The sequence below is a fragment of the Triturus cristatus genome, chromosome 2_1, assembly GCF_964204655.1.
Source record: "Triturus cristatus chromosome 2_1, aTriCri1.1, whole genome shotgun sequence".
NCBI classification, from domain to species: domain Eukaryota; kingdom Metazoa; phylum Chordata; class Amphibia; order Caudata; family Salamandridae; genus Triturus; species Triturus cristatus.
In genome coordinates, this window is record NC_140581.1 from 567,211,029 (window position 1) to 567,236,922 (window position 25,894).

Here is a 25,894-nt window from a genome sequence, read left to right on the forward strand (position 1 = left end):
TATGTCAAACAAGCTGTTTAGGTCTATCCACAATACTTTGGATAATTTTACAAATCTGTCCACCTGTCTATACCACTCAACGGGTTTTTCATGTAGTCGAGGGAAGTCATTTGTAAATGACAAAATATCTTGCCTAGTCCATGGGACATGTACATATCCTCCTCCTGGAATTTCTCTCATAGGGCATTCTGTTACTACCTTCTCTTTTTCTCTAACAGGGAAAGTTGAAAAGGTTTTATCTGAAACATCATCTCGTTTTCGGTACCATCTACTTTTCCATTTGTCCACATCTCCCCATTTTCTCAACAAAATAATTATTTCCTTAATCTGACTCATTCGTCCTGTGGTATTCATATTTTCAATGTCCTTTTCAGTGAAATCTACCCGATATGGTTTCTGTAGTGCTTTTACCTTTTCAATATCTATACCCATTTCATTTGCCACTTCTTCTAATCTTTCATGGAGACATTTTGCTCTCCACGTTATGCTTTTACACAGAAATAACTCCTCATCTTGGTAGGTTTAACTTCTCCGTAGGGATAGTTCTTACTATTAACTCTTCCAGTACCATTCGTAGTTTAGCCACATCTATTGACTGAGATTCTTTGCCTTTTTTCTGCAAGCTTCTCAACCATTCACTTAATTCCTCCGTAGATGGCCCTTCTGACTTCTCTACATTTCCTTGTCCAAAATCCTTTTGTGTTTCTAATATTGACTCCACTGTTATACGCCTTTCTGCACAATTCTGGCCTACAAATGAATTATTTGAAACATTTGGTTCAATCATACTTATTGTCTGTCTCCATGGATTATCATTTTGACTCATTTTTGGTTGTTCAACCTGTTTATTACTTTTATAAGGGACCGTCAAACAATGTTCGCTATCTTTCTGTTTATCAAAAATAGGCATTACTGGACCTATTGTTACTGGAACTGTTACAGCTTCTAGATTTTTGGTCAATTCTCTTATTTTCTCTGTTAATTCTAGGGACGTCTTTGCTAGTTCTGCTGAATTTTCATCATTTATTTTACCTCCGGACTTCTACCTCTCTAATGGAATTGTTTTTTCCCAAATCTTGGAACTCCGGTTCCGATTTTATGATTCGTACTGTTTCTTTCATTGGGGCACTTGGGGTTAATATTTCTGGTTCTGGCCGATATGGGGGTGGATTTTTATAGGCCATGTCATCAAGAACATCATCCTCTGATTCATTCACTCCATACCCTCTCGATTCCAAATTATGTCTCTTTCCTATGCACTTTCTTCCTTCATTCTCTCCTGCAGCTCTTACGGGAAACAAACCCTCAGCCATACTCTCATTCCGCCACCTTCTCATTCGATCTTCATGATTCTCATGTCCGTATGACCTACCAAACATGTACCTATACCTTCCGCCATTTCTCTGTCTTTCTCGGTCATGCATCTCATCTTCCCATTCTGTCAATGCTTCAAATTGTGTCGGTCTAGGTCTTGGTTCTAAGTTCATCATTTTCTCTCTTAAATTTCTCAAAACTGCCAAATTAAATGAACCATGTTCTGGAAAAGCCAACACTCCGTCTTTTTCCGTATACTTGACCCAATTGTTTAACCAAATATAGGTGTGATATCCATATTTCGCAACCATAAAGGATGCAGGGGTTTCCGGTGGAGGAAGTAACTGTCCTTCCCTAGTTACAATCGGTTTGTCCTTTTTAAACCACTTTTTAATTCTACCAAACCAGGACTTTTTCTCCTTTTCTGGTGGATCGTAATACATTTACCTGTCTTCCGTGTATTGCTAGTCTCTCCTTACAACTGTACCGCTATTCTGTCCAATCGTAGCGCTATTCACAGTAACGCACCAATCCAGAGCATTTATGTCACTTTGGCAGTTCTCCAATCCCAGCGCGACTCACACAAATGCACCAATACGGAGCATCTACGTCACCCTGTGCTTCTCCACTCCTAGCGCGGCGTATACTAACGCACCAATCCAGAGCGTTCTATGTTTCTGACTGACTGGCCAATCCCAGCGCGGTCATTCTGATGTCAACAGCCGCTGCCTCAGCTCCTGCTCCTGTCTACCCCTCCTTTACAAAATCCACTTGGTAAGTTTTGTTTTGAATTTACAATTCTGTTAGTGTAACAACACAAAAACACCACCATTGTCTGCTTCGCTAACCATGGAATAGTAATAGACCTTTCTCACGAGAATTCCGTCTTTCCCGAGAGCAGCGCTTACCTCTGCCCTACTACGGAATTGTTACTTCCGTTGATAAAGTAGCACATCCCTCTACCTTACCCTTCTAACAAGCATTAGCTAACCGTTTCTCCAGAATTAAGACACTTGGTTGGAGACCCAATGCTCCTGAGAAATAAAACTAGAGTTTCACAATTAACCCGAATGCCTTCACATTCACGCACTTTCATACGAGAAAATGTAGTACATTCACAAAGAATCCTGTCTTTCCCGAGAACAGCAAACAGTCTGTCCTACTACAGAATTATGACATACGTTAACAAAGTAGCACTTCCCTCTACTTTATCCTTCTAGCAAGCTCAGAAAACACCTGTTACCTTTCCAGTGATAAGCGTTATCGGAATGCCATTTGGACTCCTGGTATCTAAGACCAACATTTCACAGGTGACCTTCGCTATCATACACACTTCTCTCACACAGAAAATGTCTCTAATGGCAACACACGACGATGTCACCTGAATCGAACCCAGACAATGCTTCGTGCAACTTCAATCGTTACACGTTTCTCCCTGTGTACCTACAGGGCAACAACAATTCCGTCTTTCCCGAGAGCAGCGCTTACCTCTGCTCTACTACGGGACCGTTACAAACTTCCGACTTCCTACATCCCAGAAGCCGTGCAAACAACATAGAACTCGACGCGACTCAACATAGAGTGTTAATACATAAACCAATATCAATCAATAACCAATAATCGATCAGCAATGTACAAGCTATATTCACCAAACCAAAACAATAACAACCATCATTCTGCTACCAGAAAAACTGTTGCAGTGTGGAATGTCAAATTCCCCCTTCGTCACAGATCAAATATCACGATAACACATTCACTCAAATACATTCATTGGTGGGGCCCATAACACCAACACTCACAATTTCATTGATCTGTTTCCCTAGAGGAATAAGTTTCAAAAACGCTGACATGAAAGGAATATCTTTTCACCTAAACCCTAATGCGCATTGAATACTTTTATTAACTTCAAACCTCGTGATATTCCCCTCATTTGGCGATGAATCAGTTAGTTGTATTATAGTTTGGTAATTCAATTCATTTGTTTATACTCTTCTCTTATTCTAATTTCTTCAAATAATTGACACAACACGTTTGTCAATTAATCAAAACATCATTTATCTAATTAAATTGCAAATTGTTAGAAAATCATCGTCCAAACCGCAGAACATCATAATTACCTAATCTGGCTATTAGTCATCCTCTAAGTCAGTCAAGTCGTGGAAAAATCTTTAAATTCATCAAAGTCAGGCCGCAATTCAGTCTCTCAAAGATTCAGGATAACAGCTGTCCAGCAGTGTCACCGTCCTCTCCGTCAGCATAACGTCAGGAAATTCGCAGCAAGACAAATCGAACGACAGGACCTTTAGTAAGCAAGCCAGCAAGCCTTTTGAACTCCCTATTCTACCGTCTTTTATAATGATTTTAATGTCAAAATGTATCAAGAATGAGTTTTAGACAGTCCTCATTGGTGGATTTGGGGTCACTCGGTAAAGTTCTCACATAGTCCGTAAGATTAAGTCATCGCACTTGCTGGTTCCGGTTTTAAAGACAATCCATTGTTGAGGTCCTGGCCACTCTCCCAGTATGACCTTGGTGGGTACATCTCTACTGGGGTCAGGACGAGGCCATTGTTGCCGGCGGTGGCGCATGCGCACTTCACCCAAAACCTCGTGAGACAGCAGCAGTCACGTCGTACGTCTCAGTCAGCCATCTTTATGAAGGCCTAAATGGTCAACCTAAGCAAAACAACCACAAAAACGTAATTAAGACTTTGAAATGGCTAATAAAATGTTAAACCCTCACTAATTCCCTTATGTGTAAGTAATAATCTAGCATAATAGCAACATTCAAAGCATCTATATTCACCCAGTGATGTCATCTGGTGCAATTTACAATTACATCATAAAAGCAACATATATCATGCAATATTCTAATTTTCTACCGTTAGTATGCGTACATATATTAGTATACAATTAGATTAGCCATGCAAAATGCAAATCCCACATGTAATTCTTTTGTTAATATAATTGGTGAGTTTTCACTTCAAACGAATTAATAATTTTACCATTAGTTGATTATTCAGATTAATATAAACATGCAGAATGGGGGGGGGGGGGGGGTATACAACATTTTTTACTACCCGCTCCATCAATAACACTGGGTGTAAATCGTAATTAGTATATTGCTTAATATTGGTTCAAAAGCATGTGTACCCTATGTTTAAAACCATACATGCCTATAAGTTATGAAGTTAGGTTTTGGCAGCAGTTTCCGTTTATCCCAAGATGACTCTGGCTCTGCAAGAAGACATTTGATGTCAGAATTAAACTTTAACAGGTTAGTACAGAAATGGTGTAAATTTTGTGTTATGTGTATGGTGTGTATGTAGATGTCATAATAAGGCTCTATTAAGGAATTAAGGAAATTAGGTAAGGATTTATAAAGGTACAGCCGTCCTCCCAAGCTCTGCAAGTAGGAGTAGTATTACTATTGTTTCATAGTTACTTATTTCACAGAAGCTGAAATGAGGAAAGGCTAAATTGACACTGCTAGGTTTTGTACCTATAGATTGAAGGCAGATCCTAGCATAGGTCACATTAATTTACCCTTGTCTATCTTACTGGTGATTAATAAGCACATCATGAAGCAACCCATAGACATCTGTTTAGCTGACCGCAGAGCTGAACATCTCAAATTGTTTTCAACTCTTTTATGAAGGAGAGTTTATTTTAAATGGTTGGTATGTAGGGTAGAATTAAATTGCAAAACATGCAGGAATGTATTCTGAAGGATCTGCCAATGGAGGGTGTGCCCTTGAATACCATACTTAGGTGTTGTATCCCCAATGAAATAGTTCTTAATCATATGACATGTTTTATCAAATGACAAGTGTCCTTATGTACAACTCAATATGTGCAATATAGATACTTGAATACAGCATTTATTCATATGTTGCAGAAACTTATTCAATGTTTGGAAGAACGTACCAGACAATAACTTTAAAAAGTTGGTAATCAGTCTCAAACAGATCTTCACTGAAGGGATTATAGCAATGCAGTTTATTCATGTTCTACACATTCGGCAAGCACTTTTATATGTCTATAGAATTCGACTGGCTAGATAAGTGAGACATAAATAGGGAGACTGAAGACTTGCTGTGAGTCAGCTCTTAAACAGCAGGGTCATGTGAACAGGTTAAACCAAGCTTTCCCTTATGGATATTCACTGGCTCACATTCTAATAGCGTGGCTGAACACCTAGGCTCTCATTAATTGTGGCAGTATCCCACTTGGAGCATTAATTCTGAGGGGTTAGTACCCTGGGCCATTACAGGTAGGACACTGTTTCCTGACTGATAATTCTGATATTGAAGATACCCAGTGTAGATCTACACCCAGTAAAATCACGAAATTGACAAGGATTGGGCCTGCAGCCAGAAGCATGTGTCTGGCCCCCTCCCAAGCGTTGCAATACCAAAGGAGAGCAGACAATGCTCCTTCCTAACTCTTTTGAGACTCTTCGTCCTCCAGTCTCCTCCACCACCTGTTGACATATTCCCTCTGCTATGAGTAGGTAGAAAATTACAGCAAATTAATTCCTAGAATCTGGGAAAAATCTGAAGTAAAGAAACCAATGTTCTCTTGTCCAGACAGGTATTTCCTATTCCAGGAACACATCTTGTAATTATCAAATGTTGGCATGTGAATGCTTGTTAGAATCTAAATGATGTGAACTCCCAGTTTTGTTTTCACTTTTGGACCTCTTGTTTTAGACCTTTTGTTAGAACTTGAGTTTTTGGTTGGCAGCGGTATGCACCCTATCCAAGCAGGAACCTCAAACCTAGTAAGGGTAAGTCAGATACACACTCTGTGCTCACCCTCTGGTTGCCTGGCACATACAGGAAGGCTTAATTTAGGAGGTCATGTGTAAAGTATGTGTTCAACACATCAAACAGTAACACAGTGAAAACACCACAAAAAGACTCCACACCAGTGTAGACAAATATATTATAATTTTATAAATAAAACAAGACCAAAGCAACAAAAAACAATAAATAGAAGGCAAGATATGAATTTTTAAAGAATAAAAGTGTAAATAGTGCTACGAAGCCATAGGCGCCTGTGGGAGTTATGTGGTCGTGCTGGACTGGGGCAAAGTCAAGAGTTCAGGTCAACCACAGGCTGAGAACATGAGTCATGCAAGGCCTGCTGAAAACAGCGAGATGCGGGGTGCAGCCAAGCGATATGTTGGTGTTGATCCCGCAGTCAAGGTGATGCATCCATTTTCTGCATGCAACAATGGTGATGCACCAGTTCCATGGACTAACTGCCGGAGCCAAGGGACATCGGTTCTGAAGCCGATGCGCCGATTTTCTCCAGCTGTTGAGAGGAAGAGTCGATCATCTCTCACTACAGCGGCGGCGTGCAGCGGTTCTGAAGGCGATGTAGTGGTTCTGGAGGTGATGCACTGGTTCTGGGTGCAATGCGCTGGTTCTGTTCCTGCAACAATGGCCATGCAACAATTCTGCTTCATGAATCAGAGGATGCTTCGACTCCACTGGAGCAAGTACCTTGATCCTCTTCCAATAGACCAGGCACAGGAGCAGGAGGTGAGACTTTGGTATCCCTGAGTCTCAAAACAGACGGCAACCCAGCATGCCCTTAGAGATCACTCTGGGTTCAAGCAGGAGTCCCGTTCTTCCTCAGCAGGGGCAGAGGGTAGCAGGCATTAGGGCAGCACAGGAGAAAAGCAGTTTTCCAGAGCAGCAGAGTGGAAGTCCTTGTAGCAGGACAGTGGTCCTTCTTCCTGGCAGAGTTTCTTTATAGATCCAGTAGTGTTTGATTTAGTGGGGGCCAAATACCCAATTGTGCCTTTGAAGTAGAGGTGACATCAAAGAGGGGCTTTGACATGCACAGAGGTCCTTCCTTCCCAGCCCTGGCTTCAGACTCCCTACAGGGGAATATGTAACCATTTGTGTGTGGACAGGACACTGCCCATTCAGCTGTAAGTGTCAGCGCCATTCTCCCATCCTGCCCAGGATGACCCATCAGGATGCTAAGTCTTGTTCTACATAAAGTCCTAAAAAGGTAGCCTCACTCAATGTGGGCAAACCCCTTTTCAGTGTCTAGTGATAAGGTGATAGATTCAGTCAGTAGATCTCGTAATGTCTGCAGTAATTGTGTCATGGTACAGATATTATTCCTTGAGGAATGTCCTAGGATGAAGCCCACTTTGGAATCAAGAATCACAGAGGAGATCCCTTTATGCAATCTGATTGCTAGAATGTTGGCTAGTAATTATATATCAATATCAATAAGTGATAGTGGGAGGTTTGCTGGCCCACTCTGAGATTTATTTTCCCTATTTGGGGATTAGGGAAATTATAGCTTTGTTGGTTAGTGCCTGGGGGATCCTTTGGTTTCTGCTTCTTTGTAAGCTGTGTGTAACATTGGTTCCAGTAGTAATGTTCTTGTTTTTATAAAATTCTCCCAGGAATCCATCTTCTCCTGGTGACTTACATTTAGGTAGATGTTTGATAGCCTCCTGCAATTCCTAAGGTGTTATCTCTCCATTAAGAAAAACTCCCCCTTCTGTGGATAGTGACAGTATCTTCAGCTCCCTTAAGAGTTTTATTTCTGCAGCCAATATGTCTTGGGCCTCTGGACTTTACAGGCCTTCCTAGAATGAAGCAAAGGTTTCCGCTATCTTTATCGGATGAATTAGGACTTGCCCTGCAGTATTACGTATCACAGGAATTGACTTTTGTTTTTGTACTTCACTCTGTTTTCTCCAGCTGGGGGTGGTTCTAGATTTGTATCTTTGCATGAGGGCAATACTTGATTGTTCTGTTCTATTTTGTTTAGCACCTGCATCACTTTGCATTATGGTTGAATCTTGCATCAGCATCCCTCTTAGCATGTCTTTGTCTGCAGCCCATAGGGGTTGTGCTGATATGTCTGGAGATTCATTTTCTAGTTTGTATGTTCTAATATTGAACAAAGCTTTTTTGTCAGAGGGTAATTAATATGCAGATGTATTCATCTACCATAATGTTAGGGGTTGAGAAATATGTCCTAACTCCATCACCAACTGTACCATCACATGATCTGCAGCCCTCCTATTTGGCATAGTTAGCTATCTTTGATATCAATGAAGTGTGTGTTAAAACCGTCTATGTGGGATTCAGTGCCATGCTGGTTAGATAAGATACTGCATTCCCTTTCCCATGGATGTGACAATCACCATTCATCAAGCAGGCCAAAAGCTTTACACACATCCATTAGGAGAGATCTGGCATTATTATTCTGGTGGTTAACCCGTCGAGTTTTATCTAGCATAAGGTTTATTGTGGTCTAAACACCCCCACCAATATTTTGCAAGGTTTGGATTTAGTCAGAGCTCTTAAGAGTCTGGAAAGAAAGTCTTGTTTATCATTGCTGGGTGCATAAATTGAGCCTGTAAGTAGAATCACATTCATTGTTTTAAATTTTACAAAGACATGTATGAGTATGGCAGCACTATGTTTTTTAATGGATCTGTGGTTAATGTTGTCTTTTGCTGTTTGAGATCAATACTGGCCACTGCTTATTACAGGACCCACCCAATCACGTTTCAGTTTAGATGTTCAGTGTCATGCAGTAGAGCGTAATGTCTGTTTTTACATTGTAAATATTATACAAGGTTCTATCTTTTCATATTGGTACTGACTTACTATGATTCATTCTTTTAATTGAATAAGGTATTTGATTGATTGATTATTTTGTACTGACTCTATGTACATTGAGCAATGAGGGTTCTATTGGTTTAGTTCTGTAACTTTGTGGCATTTGTCCTACTTAACCAAAAGTCAGAGGCACAGCGAATGGAAGGGAGGTATTTGTGTATGAAGATCAGTTATGGCAGGAGTCTCTACATGTATGGAATATAGAATGGGTCTGTTCTAACTGTTGATGCAGGTAATTGAACACTTACAGGAATATACAGAGGGTATAACGTATAATACTATGCATATAACACGTATAATGGTCCTTTCACAGGTATCTCTGGCATGTACTTACTTTTTATCTGCGGGCTCTAGCTCCTGAGAGCTGAGGCCTAACTCACTCACAGAATTTGTTGTGTGTATGGTCTTGAGGAGCCTATATTAGCAAATGTATAAAAATATGGTTAATATTTTTTTCATTTTCAATATGATACATTTGCATATCCACTATAGGGCATTTTCATCAACCTTTGTCAGTTGTCATTTCAATGAAGATCACCTGTGATGCCTTAGCAGTCCCAGGTCTTCTGTCTGAGTTCTTGGTTCATTAAAGCACTCAATGTTCTTTAGTGGAGATCTGGACTTTATCTAAACCTTCTATATCAGATTTTCTTAGGTCTTGTCTATCATGCATTGGGAGTGCTGCGTATGTTGAGTCTTGTGTGCCATGCAACTTGGGTGACTGGCTCATGGGTCCTCTCCATTGTGGTAGTGTTGTGACCATAGTTTTCGATTCCAGGTGGTCCTTGAAATTTTCCAGACTCTAAAGAGCTGTCAATTCCATTATTTGTCATTCAGCCATTATGACCATTGCTGCCAGACTCAGAAGTCCATATTGAACGTCTCTTTTCTAGAGTTGTGATCTAAGTGCCAGAAAGTTTTGCCTCAGCAAGTTAGTCTGTGAAGAATAGTCTGCAGAGATAGATATTACCTATCCATTATATAGAATGGATCCTAGAGTAACTTTAGGCATTTTCGAAGAGTTTCTACATGTTGATTATTTGTTCCCATAAAGTCCTTCAAAAAACACATTCAGCAATGGCTGAAATGATCTGAAAGTAAGTATGGAGAAAGATTCTTATAATATCTTGCATTTGGCTCAGTTTGCCAGTCCCCATAGTGGGATTTTTCTATATTTTCATATGGTACCAAGTGGTTTGCAGTTAATTACACTTGGGTGATTTTTATTGGAAGGTGTGTTCAACATGTTCAGTGATAGCTCTACATAGAGATTCTACCTTCAACTTTTTCAGGTTAAAATTTTAATTGTGTTATATGTTATTGACTGTTTCTGCTTTATTTGTTGCAATGTTATTGTGTTCTGTGTTTTTTCTCCTTATTTGGATTTAGTTTCCCCCCAATTTTCACCCCCGCAATCCACAGTTTATTCCCCTGGTTTCCTCCTATGGCTTACCCTGACTATGATTTTTTTTTTCAGTGCGGTTGCTTAAAGTTGTCCTTTTTTTATTTGCATAGTGTTAAGTAAGGCCTTCCACTCGTATGTTTGTCTTGTGTCCTCTTTTTCTGCTGGGTATTTCCCTTGTCATTCACGCCCTTACCTTAGAAAAGAAAAAAGAAATGTTCATATCCTCTTTAAAGTTCATATAACACCCAAGTTCCACTCAGTGAGATTTATCTGGTCGCTTTGTCTCAGTTCAGGTTTTTATGCTGGTTTGGGCCACCGTCTCACCTCCCATCATTCTTGTTTGGCCCTGCTGAGAACCCTTCCTGGTGCAAATGTCTGGTCTTGCACCTTTCAGATGACTCATCCAGGTGTTCCTCAGGTGACTCCAGGTTTTCAGTACGAGAATACTGTCCTACATTTTTCGATAGGTGGCTTACTGGTTCATTGTCTCTGCATACACTGTTCTCCTGTCTCAAGGCATGCAGGTGTAGTATCTGTGGCACTTTCTAAGCTGGCTGATGTAGGTGTGCTTGATGCTTTTTTATTCTGACTGTTGGGTGTGGTTCTACTTGGTGTCTGGGTCTGGTTTCTCTTGATCCTGTCCTAGTTTCTCTTGATCTTATCTTGGTTTCAATCCCTTCTTGAGTTCACTCTTGGTGGTTTGCCGATTCCGCTCCGTAAACGCTATTCTCCCTACATCTCTTCCTCATGGCATGGAGTTGTGGTGCCTGCTGTTGTGGGTAATATGGGGTCCTTCCTGAAAATTATTTTCACAAATTTTGAGACTGCAGAACTTTCCTCTATCTGCTCACAGTTTTTAGCTACCCAAGTCCCTGAGTTTCATTCTATTTTTCTCCAATATAGGGCTAGTCCAGCACAACTTTTTCATGGAGCAGCCATCTTCGCTGCCCCAAAGCTCTATATCCCTTTGTCCCCAGTCGAGGGGTCAGTGGTACTTTGTCCCAAAGATGCCAGAAGTAAAAGTCTCCATTGATAAAAGTAGGACCTTCTGATCGCTCAGGAAATACCCAAACTGGAATTTTCGCAATAGCGATCTGTCCATATGTGTTTTAACACATACTGTATTTACCATATGCTATATTGGAAGCAATTAGTTATTAGTTGACCGGGATAAGTGCCCACTTCAAGTTAAAATCACAATCCTTATCAGTGTAAAGCACTAAAGTCACAAAATAAATCTAAGCTCATTCCCAGTAGCTAGGACACAGAGCATACAGGCTTACCTTAGAGGCAATATGCAAAGTATTAGGTCTAGTTTCCACATATCAGCTGGGCAATTACTGGCCTCTTGCAGCTTGTTGAGTCCCTGTAGCTTTAGCATGCGGTAAGTCTAATGACCCTTGGAGTCCCCTTCCTTGTCTTGGGTACAAGAGAGAGAGCAGGCCTAGTCATGTATGCTCATCTCAGGTCTCAGACAGCAGCTTCAGCTCTCTTCTGATCTTCCACAGATACAGGAGTGTTCTGATGTGGGTGCCTGGAGGAGTCACATTTGTCAAAACCATACAAGGTGATGGGAGGAAGCTTGCACAAATTCACTGATCGATTGCCAGTGGTTAGACTTAATACAGCAGTTCGCCCCATCACCTTTTGTGTGTTTGATGTACAACCATAGGTGGCACGGGTATGCTCATATGTTGGTCCTTTGCTCACTGTGCCACTGGAACTAAGCTACACCAAACTGATGAGCTCCAATCATGGTGAAACCAGTTTTGGATTGTGTGTGTTCTGGTTTAGGGAGTACCTGGTCTGGCAGTTCAGGATGTACTGTTCCTAAGGGAGTAGAGCCAAGATAGATTTTCATATGGCTGGGCCTAAACTGGGGTGGCATGGCGGGCACAATACCGATGGGTTGGAATGCTACCCCAACAGATTGACAGTGGATAGACTTATTGTAAGAATGCCTACAATCAGCTTTTTTGTGTTTGATGTGACACATTTATTCCTAGCACAAGCTAGTAGGTAGGAATGACCCTGTAGTCATTCCTACCTACAATGGGGTAAAGATTTTCACGGCTAACCCTACCGACTTGGAGCATTTTCAAGATGGTGGAGTCTTCAACCACATTAAATATGGGTTCTGAGGATTACAGTTGTGTGTGGGGAGTGTGCTATAATACTTCTAGTGTCCTCCCACATCTAACACCAAAATCCAGTTTTAGGTAGTTCCTCAGAGAAATCTCAGAGAAATAAGTCTGGTGGAACAAATCTCAGTTTTCAGCAACCAGACATGGGATACACAAGAACTGTTTTGGCCTCCACCCTTTGTCCTTTGAAGTGTACCCCACACATTATACGTAAACCCAGCCGACCTACTTATCAGGTTGTGACACTGTAATATTAAAAAGAAGTTCATTGTGACTGGGCTTGACTGGCTGAGGGAGACAAAAGGAGGGTCCTGTCCAAGTTTCATCTGTTATTTGCCTGTGACAGGGGAAGCCTGTCTGAAGTGCACCCCAAGTGTCATATAAAAATCCACAGCACACCTATCAGGAAGGATGTGACATTCAAGCAAGGCTTGACACTTTAATGTCAAAAAGGATCCTCCCAGTCTCCCCTACATATTCTGTCAGGTTCAATCTCTGCCCAGTCAGGCCAGCCTATTGTTTGCTCCTGGGAGCAGGTTCACAATTAATTCTTGCTTTTCCATAATATCTAGAAAGATTTTAGCTTCACCATTGAATTGGTATTTTTAATAACTACTAAAAATAGTTTAATTATTTTTCAAGCTAGTCCCATTCTCGAGATATGGTATTAGTATTTAATATTGCATCCAAGTTTTTTCCTATGGAACAGCCAGCCTGGCTACAGTGGAAATAGCTTTCAGGTACTGGTCACTGTGAGGACATTTTTAACATTAAACATTTACATGTCTTCTTTTAAATACCATGCACCTTAACACTTGGGCAATAAAGCCTACTTAGGAGTGACTTATTTATATTTAAAAGAAAGTTTTAGACCTGTTAAAACGGATTAATTTGATAAGTCGAATTTGCAGTTAAAACCTGCACAGTCAGGCTACTGGTGGCAGGCCTGCTGTGATGTTTACATAGCCACTGTGGTGGATGGAACAACAGGTGCTGCAGTCTTCTTGTGACATTTAACTGACAAGGCCTGGGTACACCTTGATACCATATGCTAGGGGCTTATAGGTAAGTTAGGTATGCCAGTGAGGGAGAAGCCAATTTTACCATGTTGAAAAAATGAGCACAGAAACTTTACAAATGGTTAGAATGAATAAAGTGCACAGGGTTCTATAGTCAGTAAAACAGGTTTCAGCAAAAAGGAAAAAAATCAGGGTGACCCTGCAGAAAGGGAAAACGTATCAACACATACCATTTGTGTATAGTAAATGTTGTATACTGTATGTACTTATATGGATAAAAACTGGTATGGTAAATATTGAGTTCAATATTTACCAACAGCTATTAGTTTCATGTATGATAGATAATACACTGTACATTTCCATTAAATGAGGATCAAGGTGCTTTTGTTTTACTGCATGACTCATAATAAAGGCCGAAGAATGGTTGCAAGTCGAAGACCGTCCACAAAAGTATAGCCAGTCTAGACTTAAATCAAACAGAAAACACTCCTTTTTCCCTCAGTGATTTAATTAAATTTATTAGACTTCCCCCCTTAGGGCACAGAAAAAGGTGGTTGTCTTATGACTGTCACATCAGTAGATGTAGGAGTTTAGAATCTGAATAATGTTTATAACAGGCCGTAGTATGCATTCTAGCCTCTTTCGAGGCAGAGGAGTCACTTCATGGGGAGGTGGGTGCAACATATAAGCGAAAGCTACTGGGAGAGATGCTGATGAAAAACTGAGTCTGGATCCCAAAACCATTTTCTAGCAAGCAGAATTCCATGTTTTGGTCTGTAACTAGCATAGTGTTACATCAAACATTGTATAGCATCTTATCAAGGAAAGTGAGTTTCATTAGTGGTATTGTAGTTCACAGTTCTTCCAGCCTGCTTTAAGTAGAAAGAGTTATGGATGGGTGACTTTAAGGCATGTAAATCATACGCCATTTACATCTTTGAAAATATAGAGGTGACGTGCATGATGCAGGGTGGTTTTATAACCATGTCCATGCACACGTGTCACATTTGTTGGACAAAGAAGTGCTGGTGTGTACTTTTCCATTATACCCGAATTTCCATTATTTTTGTTCTCTTGCAGCTAGAGGTTGGGAAGAATGGTTGTAATTCCTGTTTTACCTATAAGCTGGTGTGCAAGTTGTTTTTCGGAGATCACTAATTAATAGCAATTGTTTGAAATGAAGCACTCAGCAATTATTAACAGGCAGTAGGGAAAGGGGACTTAACTTTCAAAATGGAACATGTGGAGCTAGAGTCATACAAATATTTCTGGGAGAGACCAGGTAAGAAAGTTGAAAGTCTAATTATATAGCACATGACTACTCCAAGGAGTGTCCTGGTATTCTGCTCACAGGGCACAATGTGTGGTTAAGCTATCTGTTCCTGCCTAAAGAACCAGGTTTCCATTTTTTTTCTTAAAATGTGAGATTGCATCAATTGACCGTATCTCAAGAGGGAGCTTGTTCCATGGAGAAGGCCCTAGAAAGGAGAAGGCCTGTCCCCCATCACTGGTACGGAGAATCTTAGGGATTCTGGCCAAGAGGCTGTTGGCTGATCGTTGGTTCTTGGGGGGATGTAGAAGCGATTTTTTTTCCTGAGATTGCCTGCACCTCTGTGGTGAAATACCTTGTGGACTAGAACAAGTGTTTTAAACAAGATTCTTTTCTTTACTGGGAGCCAGTAGAAAGCTCGCAGGTGCGGGGATATGTGCATTCTCAAACGAAGGCCTAGGAAAACGCGGGCTGCTGTATTCTGGACCACCTGTAGTCTGCTGACCAGGTAGTCTGGATGTCCTAAATATAGGGCAATTCCATAGTCCAGCCTCGAGCTTAAAAATCCCTGGACGATCAGCTTCCTTATTGAGAATCAAAGGAAATGTAAACATTTCCTTAAAATTCACAGTAGCCCAAAACATGTACCTATTACAGTTTTACTCTGTGGTGGAAGGACAGACAGTCATCGAATTTTACACCCAAGTTATTAACTGGTACTCCCTGAGGACCAGGGAGGGTGTGTCATCTGGCCAGAAGGTCTGCCATGTCTTCCCGAGGGTTTAGACAGAACAATAGAATTTTGGTCTTGTCTCCATTACATTAAAGTTGTTGGGAGGTTAGCCAGTGAAAGGCGGGATCTGATGGATTCTCCTGGGAACTCCGCTTCCCACCTCCAGGAGAACAGCAGCTGAGTATCATTAGCGTATGAGATCCCTTTTGCTCCCAAGGCTTCGGCCAGTTGAGCTAATTGGGTAAGATATACCTTAAATAATATAGGGTTGAAGCTTGAACCATGGGGCTCTCCCACTGACAGTTCATGGGACTCTGAAAAGAAGGGAGGGATCCATACCTCTTGCCCTCTACCCTCCAAAAAGGAAGCCAGTAAGTCCAAAGATTAACCAACTTTTCCGATGGATTGTAGATGCCCTAGGAGTTCGACATGGGGGATCACATTACAGGCCTAACATGATCGGTACTGCCTTCCCACAAGCGTCTAGAGGTCTAAGGTGCCTCTTATGTATTCAGCAGCCTCCATTAGTGCCATTAGCACTGTGTCCTTGCTGAAGTTAGGTCTAAAGCCGGACTGGTTAGGGTGGAGCAAGTTATTAGTTTACCGGTACTGGGAGAGCTGCTGATTTACATGTTTTTCCAGAAATTTAGACATGGCCGAAAGTAACAATATTGGTCTATAGTTGGATTGCTTTCCCTTGCCCGATTAGGGTTTCTTAAGCAGGGGCAAGATTTTGGCTTTCTTCCAGGAGCGAGGTATTGATGCTGTAGACAGAGATGCATTAAGAAACGTATCAGCATGCGATGTTTGCCCCTCATGCTAATAGGTTGGGAGGGCAGGGAGCTGAAGGAGATCCTGATTTGAGGCTGCTTGTAGCTGCTAATGACCCCTCCAAGGGCATGTGTTCGAAGCTAGTGAGTGTCGCTATAGTTGTGGTAGCTATTCTTGATTGCATTACATCCATCAAAACCACTTCAGAATGAGTCTAAGAGGAGAGGCTAGTTTGGATGATTGAGATCCTAATAAGAAAATAGAAAGCCAGCTGAATGCACCACTCAGCTGAAGGCTGTTGAAATCTGGCACAAGCCTCAGGGGACATACATTTTTTAACAACTTTCAAGATTTCCCTACATTTATTTCCTGCTCTCTCTATCCTGTTTTCCAGATGAGCCTTCTTGGCTATTTTGAATTCAGTTTAGTATTTCTTTAGAGCTACCTTGTAAATAGCCTTGGAATTAGGGTTATAATATTTCCTCCATTATCTGTCTAAGGTTTTGCATTGTTTCTTTCCTTCCCAGAGACTATCTGTGTACCAGGGACTTGACGTCTTAATTTTGCATAGTATATGTTGGGCCACTGTCGTGAGCTTATGGGTTGTGCCATGTATTCACCTGTCCAGGAGCCAGGCGTCATCCTCCACTACGCATGAGAGAGAGGGAGCGCTCTTTTCCAGGGACCTAGTGAACTCCAAAGGCTGATCTCTCTGAAATGCACTGGAAGCGCATGGGGATTTAATTGTAAGGGGTTGCAATTTTACTAAGACCAGCCAGTCAAACTTAATCAAGTGGTGGTCTGCCAGGCTTGCGGAAAGATCAGAGCATTGAATAGAGCTCTAGGGAAAAAAACAATAAAGATAGATATGAGTATTAAATAAAGCTTGTGAAAAAAAAACCAATCCTATGCCATTGCTAAAGGCCTATGCATACCGCTGCTACAGCTCTACAGCATTATATGTCACCAGTCAGTCTAAAACCATGCGCTGAGCCTGTCTTAAATAGCACATCTGAGCCTAACCTTGTAGAAAAGATGTAAACAGTTCAACACTGCACTATCCTAAACCACATTGTTTCTTGGAGTCAGAGGTGAAAAGTAACCATTAGCATCGCTGTTGCAGAAGTACCCTTAGAGAACCTCAGCCTGGCCATCCACCACAGCTCCTTGTCTTTATATTTACTCATCTAGCCATTCCTGCATAACTGACAATATGGTGTGTTGCGTGACTAGGAGTCTTGGTCAGTGATTTCATGCAGTTAATTTTCAATATTACATTTTTCTGTTGTTACACTGGAAACTCATATGTTATGTTGGAACATTGGAATGTATGAGTGAATACTATTCGTCAGTAACCAATAAATGTGCTTGTGACATAGTTTAACACTGTTGTTCCTACTCTAGGTACAGACGTTATCTGTCCCAGAAACCAGCGATGTAAAACACTTTTCTGCAGGTGACAATGACTATTTGGTCATAGCCAGTAGGTTGGCCGGTCCAGAAACCTCCCAGGTTAGTTCTTCAGATATGTTTCACATATCTCATACCACATAATACATGTTTGTAATTGATTTTCTATGAGCTTCTAGCCCAGCTTTTACCTTGTTATGTGACATATAGAAGCAAAGACCCACATCGCAGAATGCATTGAACGATTTTGCTGAACTAGAGGTATATGTCGAAAAGTAATTTTTTCTCCATTGACAACTATTGTAGTTCCCCTGGAAAATCAGCAGTGTACTTTAAATGTTGTGCTTCAAAAAATAAGGGGTTTACATTTTTCAGAAACAATCCCATTTTCCAGTGGAAAGACAGATTTTTTTTTTATTCATAAATAATTATGTCTTATCTAACTGCACATAATTGCGAGATTGCGTTGGAGTAAAATTAATTTCTGCTTTGGTAAAACATAAGGGAAGTATCCACATTAAAAGCTGCATAGCAGCAAGAAACTTTAGTTTTTTAAAAAGGACCTGGGGGTTTGAAAGTAGTTGGTGATAAAATTGACCAACTCTAAACTTACGACTGGCCTGCTGTGTTTTACTCAAGAAGCCGCTGATCTGCAGTGCCCTGTTCCAAAACACAACAGCGTGGACCTTGCTTCTGGCTGCATTTACAATGTCAATGCATCTAAACTGTGAACCCAGTTGGAGGCAACTACACGAGGTGATCACATCCATCCTGGAGGCACATGAGGAAGAAGAGGAGTAAATGTTGTCAATATGGTGAGATGCAAGTGAGTTGCTCCTGCTCATCTGCAGCTCCAAGATGACGTGCTTATAATGGCACCCTCTTCTGTAGCCAGGCTCCTGACTTGCTAGTGAAAGGTCCTGTATGGGGAGCAAACAACACATCACTGTAATTGTCTAAGCAATGCCATTACAAAAAACTCGCATTGGCAAAAACATGTGACCTTCTTTGAATACTACCATTAATTATCAAAAACTTTAGTATTCAATGTAGTATGTGCATTTTTGAATTAATATCTCAAATGTGAAATATTTTACTGTACCTCCGTAGAATGTTTAAAACAAATAGGTGTGTTTATTGCAAATGCACAGCAGGCTTTCGTACATACACAACAATCATTGTCTTTACAAATTTAGGTCCTGAAAGTGAAAACGGTTTCATTGCATTACCGTATAGTACAAATTGCAACCTGCTTGTGACATAAGTGCCAGCGCAAAAAAATGTATGTCCTGCTCACTAAGGGCTCGATTCACAAAAGTTAAATTAGACCAAAAGTCTAACTTTACTATTGTTCGGTGTTCACAAAGGTAAAGTTACTACTAGTAAAGTTAGACTTTTGGTTTAAGTTTACCTCTGTGAATACCGAAAAGTAGTAAATTTAGACTTTTGGTCTAAGTTTACCTTCATGAAGAACGAAAAGTAGTAACGTTAAATTTTTGGTCTGAGTTTACCTTTGTGAATACCGAAAAGTAGCAAAGTTAGACTTTTGGTCTAAGTTTACCTTTGTTAATACCGAAGAGTTAACTTACACAAAATTGTGAGTTTTCCTTTGTGAATCAGTCCTTAAGATTGTACAAATACCCGGAAATGGTCACAGTCATTCTGCAAACAACAAGAAAATTACAGAACTTCATTTTTTCCAACAATATTATATGCATCCTGAAGATTGTCACTGAAACAGCATTTTTTACAAATTGGGCATTTGCATATTTGAGGTTCCAGCTCGACTTTTCTACAAACATAAACACTGAAAATTGACAGGGACTTTATTAAATGGATAAGGGTGCTGCAATGCAGCCCTGTCTGTACCATGCAGAAACCAACAGGAAAATCATGTATCCGACAGGCACTATTTGTCCTGTGGGATATGCATGTATATACGGAGCATAAATGGATTCTACTCGGTCCACACATTTCTGATGCACGGATGAAGATATTTGTGTTCTGTGGCAGACCTTAAAGTGTTAAATTATCTCGTTCGGTCCCCTCCCAAATGTTTATGAAACCTGTTACTTTTTATCTAATACATTTGGGAAGATACGTTTTACTCTGGAGATATGAGTCATTTTTCAATTATTTACTGGTGGGGCAGGACCAGCAAGGCTTGGTTTGCACAAACGATTATCTCACTGTGCAACCTTTCACTTTAGTGTCCTTTTTGAGGCATGAAAGCACCTTGTCATGAGGCAATGTGTTTTTAACAAAAGGCTAGATAACTTCCAGGAGCATTTTTTGTTGACATTTATTTCCTTATACCCTACAATGCAAGACACAAAATGCAGTGAGACATCAATTACCAATACATATGCGTACTTCAATAGGGACTAGGGTTCAAATACCTTTATGAATTATTGTGATTTTTGTGTATGAAATATTACATAAGACTCTTTGATTCATCTTGATATAGGTTTTCAAATGGAAGAATGGTCTGTTTGTGCTACATCAAAACCTCCCTAGTTATGGGATGTCCCGAATAGCTTTGCTGCAAAGAGGAGGTGACATTTACATGGCTGTTTCCCCAACAAGCACCACCCAGAACTCCCTGCTATACACCTGGTGGACAAACGAGTTTCGGAATCCACAGGAAGTGCCGGTCAATGAAACAATACAGGTTGAAGCTGTGTCATCAGGAGGGGACATCTACCTGCTGTTTGCTAAAGGTATGGTTCTCGAGATGAGTGAAACTATCACTGAGCAACACTAGCTAAAGGTCACTGTTCCCTCCTTTGTATATCGACTGAGAACAATTTGTGCACAGATGCGATTATTTATTGGCGTGATCTTTTTAATTTATTAGAACACTCTTTTAAAAATAAATTAATATGTAAATATGCAACTGAAAGGATGCACATAGTGCTTTCATGTTTTATTAAGTGAATATTCCCACAAACGTACACTAAATAAGGATTGAATCAGGTGGGATTGGTTGCTGTTTCAAGAAGACATGTATAAAGTCTACTGTTTTTGTATTTCATGTACTAATCGACCCATTGTATGTCTCTTCTCAGCCTCAATCGCAGCAGCCAGAACAACCTGTGAAGTGTTTGTTTGGGAGACAGGACGACCATTTTTCAGGCATTTTCAGTCGATTCCTTTCATTGATTTAAAAATGATTCACAGCTTTACTCCTCCTTCAGGGTTTGGTATGTTTTTCCTACAAACGTGCATGTTTTGTTTGTGATAGGTTATAGTAGTTGGGCGGTGCATACGTAAAATAGTATGTATGTTCATATTAAGTGTTTATGACATTGAACAAATTCAGTCACTGACATCAAACAGATGATCTGCAGTGATGTATTTTTCTGTTTACTTTCAGTCCAGATTCTACTGGCTGGCAAGAATGCATCTGCCCTTTACTCTTGGAACTCGGAAACTAGTCGCTTTTCTCTGGAACTTGAAGCGCCATCAGCGAACCAACTGGTTTCTTTTCCTGTGCGGTCCATCAGCTCAACCAAAAGCCTAATTGCACTAGCAGGAAGTAACTACTCAAAGATCTATGAGCTTGTGTCCATCTCTAACCAGTCTGATTTTATACCCAGGTAAATGCACGACACCGAAGTTTATGTTTTGTCCATTTATTAATTAATAATAGTTATTATTTTGATTAAATACATCTGCACTGTTTTCACCAATTTTTGAGGAGATGCTGATATAGCACACTAAATATGAAAAGGATAACTGTCCATTAAATGTTTCGGGTATCAGCTTTATTATCCGAGGTCTAATTTACAGAAACATGCCAACTACATGAAGGATGATTCACAAAAGCATTACTATTTTGCATTCTCTTTGTGACTCAAGTCCGCAACGTTCTACTCCCTATTAGAAAAAGTGTGAGGAGACCAAACTCCTTTCTGTTAGTGCCAATTGCATATACATATTCTGTGAATATTCCCATTGTATTCACACTTTGCATGTTTGGGTCCAATTCGTAAAAACATATAGGACTACTTATAAGACCACTACAAAAGTACTATTGTACTCCAAAAAGCCCTCGTGAATAGGCATCAGCATGACTTAGATATGCTCATAAATGTTCATATTTTGCAGCAGTTAACTGATCAGAAAATATTTACATTTATGCATGCATACTTTCCTTCTGTTGAAGATCATCAGTTATTCATAGGAAAACAGTCATACACCTGTTTTCCTAACACTACTTGTATTTATTCCACATATTTGTGTAACTTTTTCATGAATAGTTCGTCAAGAATACTATACATAAATGTGTAGAACTTGCACAGAAGGAATTTCACAATTAAAGTCTGATTTTTTTCTTTTTACCATTTGAAAATGTTCTTCCTGTTATGTCTTTCATCTTCACTAGAGATTTTGATGCATTTTGCTATGTTTTCCTGTCACTTTTTCGGGTGTAACTTAGATGGCAGAAGAGTCTGGAAACACACTGAGAACTTGTAGAAAAGATCCTATAGTCTTCCCACCTCAGCATTTAGAAAGGTTTTGCAATAATCTGTCAAGTTGGTCAGATACAGAATACGATAGCCATTGGTGAGGGCCAGATATCTGACAGAAAATGCCCGAGCAGGATGATTTGTCCATGGAATTCACAAGCACTCATAGCTGGGTTGAAAACAGTTGTTTGGTGTGCTGAAATTGTCCGTGATTTTTTTATTTAGCCACTTTTTGGCCGGACGAGTGTTAACGTTTCTTTCCGCAGAACCGTGGTAAACACAGTTTTCAGCAAAGCAAATGCTGTTGGTGGGGCAAGGAAGTGTAGTTTTGGGAAAAAATCATCCTTTTGTGTAAGGAAGGCTCCTTATTCAACCGGATTCTCTGGAACCCACAAATTTGGGGCTTTTGTCTTACACAAAGCCACATTTTCTGCAAAACAAACTTCAAGTAAGATTGACCTCTTGAGTAGTTGTTGAAATTGTTTTTTTCTGGACTGACCAGAAACAGAGAGGTAACTGGGATCATCTGAACTAGTCAGAGGCCTCCTTTGGTACTGGACCTAACCAAGACTTTTGGACATCTGGTTCTTTCAGCAGAGCTATACAGAAATACCCTGTGGAAAGGCCATAAACATGGCTCTTATGGATTCAGGTCTTGGATGACCAAGATTCTGGCTGTAGAAGAAGCAGATTTTCTGTGTTCCTCTGAAAAGCCAGTACATTTTCTTGTTACAAAGTAAATTGGGTGTATTCCTCCTATTTGCAAGTTCCCACTCCTATTGGGCCAAGCATAAGTTGTTTGCAGAAGAACTAGAATGCCTGTAGTTGGTAAACCAAATAAAATCCCTGAAAAGTTAGAAACTCAGCACTCCCATCCTTACTATATTGTAATCTACTGCATGTTCTGGGGGAGTTTTTTGTGGCAAGTGTATCCCCCCAAGTGACTTTGCATGTCAAATTCCAGTATGGGTAATGACAGCATTGTGACTGATCCTCTCACTTGTGCCATCAAACTGCACCAGCCACTAACCAGGTCTTTCCACTACACGTCACAGGTTTCTTCTACAGACACTTTCGTGGGCTGTCCCACAGAGGAGAACTTAGGTTATAAAAATAGTGAAAGTCCATTTACTGATGCCACTTAAAATGTAAATGTTTTAAATCAACCAAAATGAACAAATAATAGAATTAAATATGGAACCAGAAGGCAATTCGAATAAACACATTTCGTTGGGAAATGATGGAAAGGCCTAAAAATCTTAAGGTGCTGATATGGGTATTTTTACGAAGTTGAAACTTTAGTCTGACTCTTGAGAGCACATCATTGGAGTAGCATTAGGATCTGACTCAGAAAATAAGGTTCCGTCATACTCAGAAGTAATATTGGATATCAATCTTCTCAAGACAGTCATATCGAGGCTGTAGTTCACAGGTTTTCTGTGAATTAGGTCAGGCTGCAGTGGCAATTACAGTAGAAAGTCCTAAAGAACAGGAATAAAGTCCAAGCTGCGTTGATGCACCCTTGAATGCCCAGTCAGGATGCAAGACATGATGTGAACAAATTGAAATGCTATGTTTTTTTCAATCATTAAATATAATGGGGATGCCTTGTGTCCTTCAGACCCGGGGTATATAAGTATATACTACAAGTTGTCCTGTCAGGTGTCACAATTTCAGTAGAAATTGTGAGAAATGATTTTTATTAAGCATGGAAATGAAGGGTCCAATGACGATCCCTATCAGGTATTGTGCAAGAGCTACCATTAGTGATTCCTTACTTGCCTCTGCACATGGAACTTCCTAATATCCACAAACCACAGCGATAAAGAGTAATTCATCAATAACATATATTATTCTGTCTCCCCAAAACACACAGATTACATATAATACAATCAATTAAACTAACATAACGTGGAAAAGGTTTTTTTTTTACAGTGTTCACATATGCAGACATGAAAAAACATAAAAGCCACACAAAGTCAAATGTCTAAACTAGTGACGCTCAAGGTATCCATGTGTTGTTTCCTTTATATATTTGCAGGATAACTGATGCAGGACATTGGATAAGTATGCCGACGTTTCGATCCTCTGATAACGTGTTAATGGTTATACATCTTACCGGGTCTTCCTGAGGACTAAAAACCAAGAAGGGGAGAGCCCCCAAAAGGAGAATCCAGGATCACAAAATGAGCATCCTGCGAAATATCATCAATGCATAATCCATGTCCTCATGGTCCCCAGCCAGGGTGCTCAAGTTATGTAAAGTTTGGTAAGTTTTACCCAATCATCCATTACTGTAATGTACACAAAACCCTTTCCAATGAATTCTTGGTGATTGTGTGGGGGAAATGGATCCCTATGAGCAGCTGAAAGCTTGCTGTGTGCCCTCTTCATGTGCATTCTTCACATGAAGAGGATGTACATCAAGCTTTCAGATGCTGATAGGGAGCCATTTCCCAACACAATCACCAAGAATTCATTTGAAAGGGTTTTATGTACTTTACAGAAAAGGATGATTGGGTAATACTTACCACACTTTACATACCTTGAAAATTGTTGATTTCTGAGCGAAACCACTCTGTTATAGAATGTGAACCATTGGTGGCAGCGTCAGGTGCAAAGTACTTTCGGATGTGCTTGTGGGGTACAAAGATCTTACTGTGCACTGACGATAAACTGTTGGTACAGATTTTGCTCCCGGCAGGAGCGGGTAAAGAATCAGCAAGTATAACTAGAGGTTGGCAAAACTGTCAGACAGACTGTGAAGATTATTAAGAGATTGGCAGGAGGTGGATTGTCCAGCTGTGCAGAGAGAGCGAAGGAGCTGTCGCCTTAGTGGATGATCTAGTGGAAGCTTGGGGTGTCCAGGCAATCACAGCAGATGAATGACTAGAGGAAATGGGTGCTGATGGTTCCTTGAAGGAAGTAAAGCGCTTAATTCAGAGGGGTGGTAGACGGGAGAGTACTGTGTCACCTCCGGTTAGATATTAGAAGAATTGTCTATGAGTGGCGAAGCTGTAGTGATGAGCTGAGAGAAGTTTTTGCCTCCTAAGGATGGAGAGGTAGAGATCGGGCATGGATTATCAGGTTGACAAATCGGTTGAATTGTGTGGAGTGTGTAAAGAAGGAGAAAAATAGTTAAGAGTAGGTGTGAAATCTAACTTGCGGTCAATTTCTGATCCAGGTAAACACAATTGCATATCCTTATATAATCCTCAAGCAAATGGTGCTGAGGAGAGGGCTAATAGGATGATCAAGGGCACCGTTCAAACGGCGACAGTGAATGAGCAGGATGTGAGGAGAATGATTATGAAAATGGTGTGAGCATACCACACTAGTAAGCATGATGCCATCCGGAAGTTCCCTCTCGAAATCATGAGGGACAGACCTCCAGGAATAAAATTGATGCCATCATGGATGAGAGAATGGGGGAGATGAGCAAGAGGAAGGAAGAGATGCAGAAGAATGCGCATCTGTTAAGGTGACTGGATGAATGTGAAGAATGGTCATCTCAGAGGGGGGTTGACAAAGTTTAGAGGTCCATACAAATGACACATGACATCCACAGCTTTTGAGAAGTCCCCTCTATGTGTGGGGCTTCATATTCAAGAGTTCCAACAAAGTTGCCATGTACTAGCAAGACTGCTACTCTGCTATGGATCAAAGAAAAATCTAAATCTTCAAGGCACTATG

The 25,894-nt window shown here is 40.5% G+C and overlaps 1 protein-coding gene across 1 annotated transcript in view; it reads left to right on the forward strand.

Moving 5' to 3' along the window:
* ADGRV1 (adhesion G protein-coupled receptor V1) overlaps window positions 1-25,894 on the forward strand; it is a 1,990,932-nt gene that overhangs the window by 799,337 nt on the left and 1,165,701 nt on the right. Inside the window, exons 48-51 of the mRNA XM_085632468.1 lie at window positions 17,724-17,831; window positions 20,197-20,449; window positions 20,798-20,932; window positions 21,106-21,328. Of these exons, the coding sequence (XP_085488594.1) occupies window positions 17,724-17,831; window positions 20,197-20,449; window positions 20,798-20,932; window positions 21,106-21,328 (719 nt within the window). The remainder of the gene's footprint in view (window positions 1-17,723; window positions 17,832-20,196; window positions 20,450-20,797; window positions 20,933-21,105; window positions 21,329-25,894) is intronic.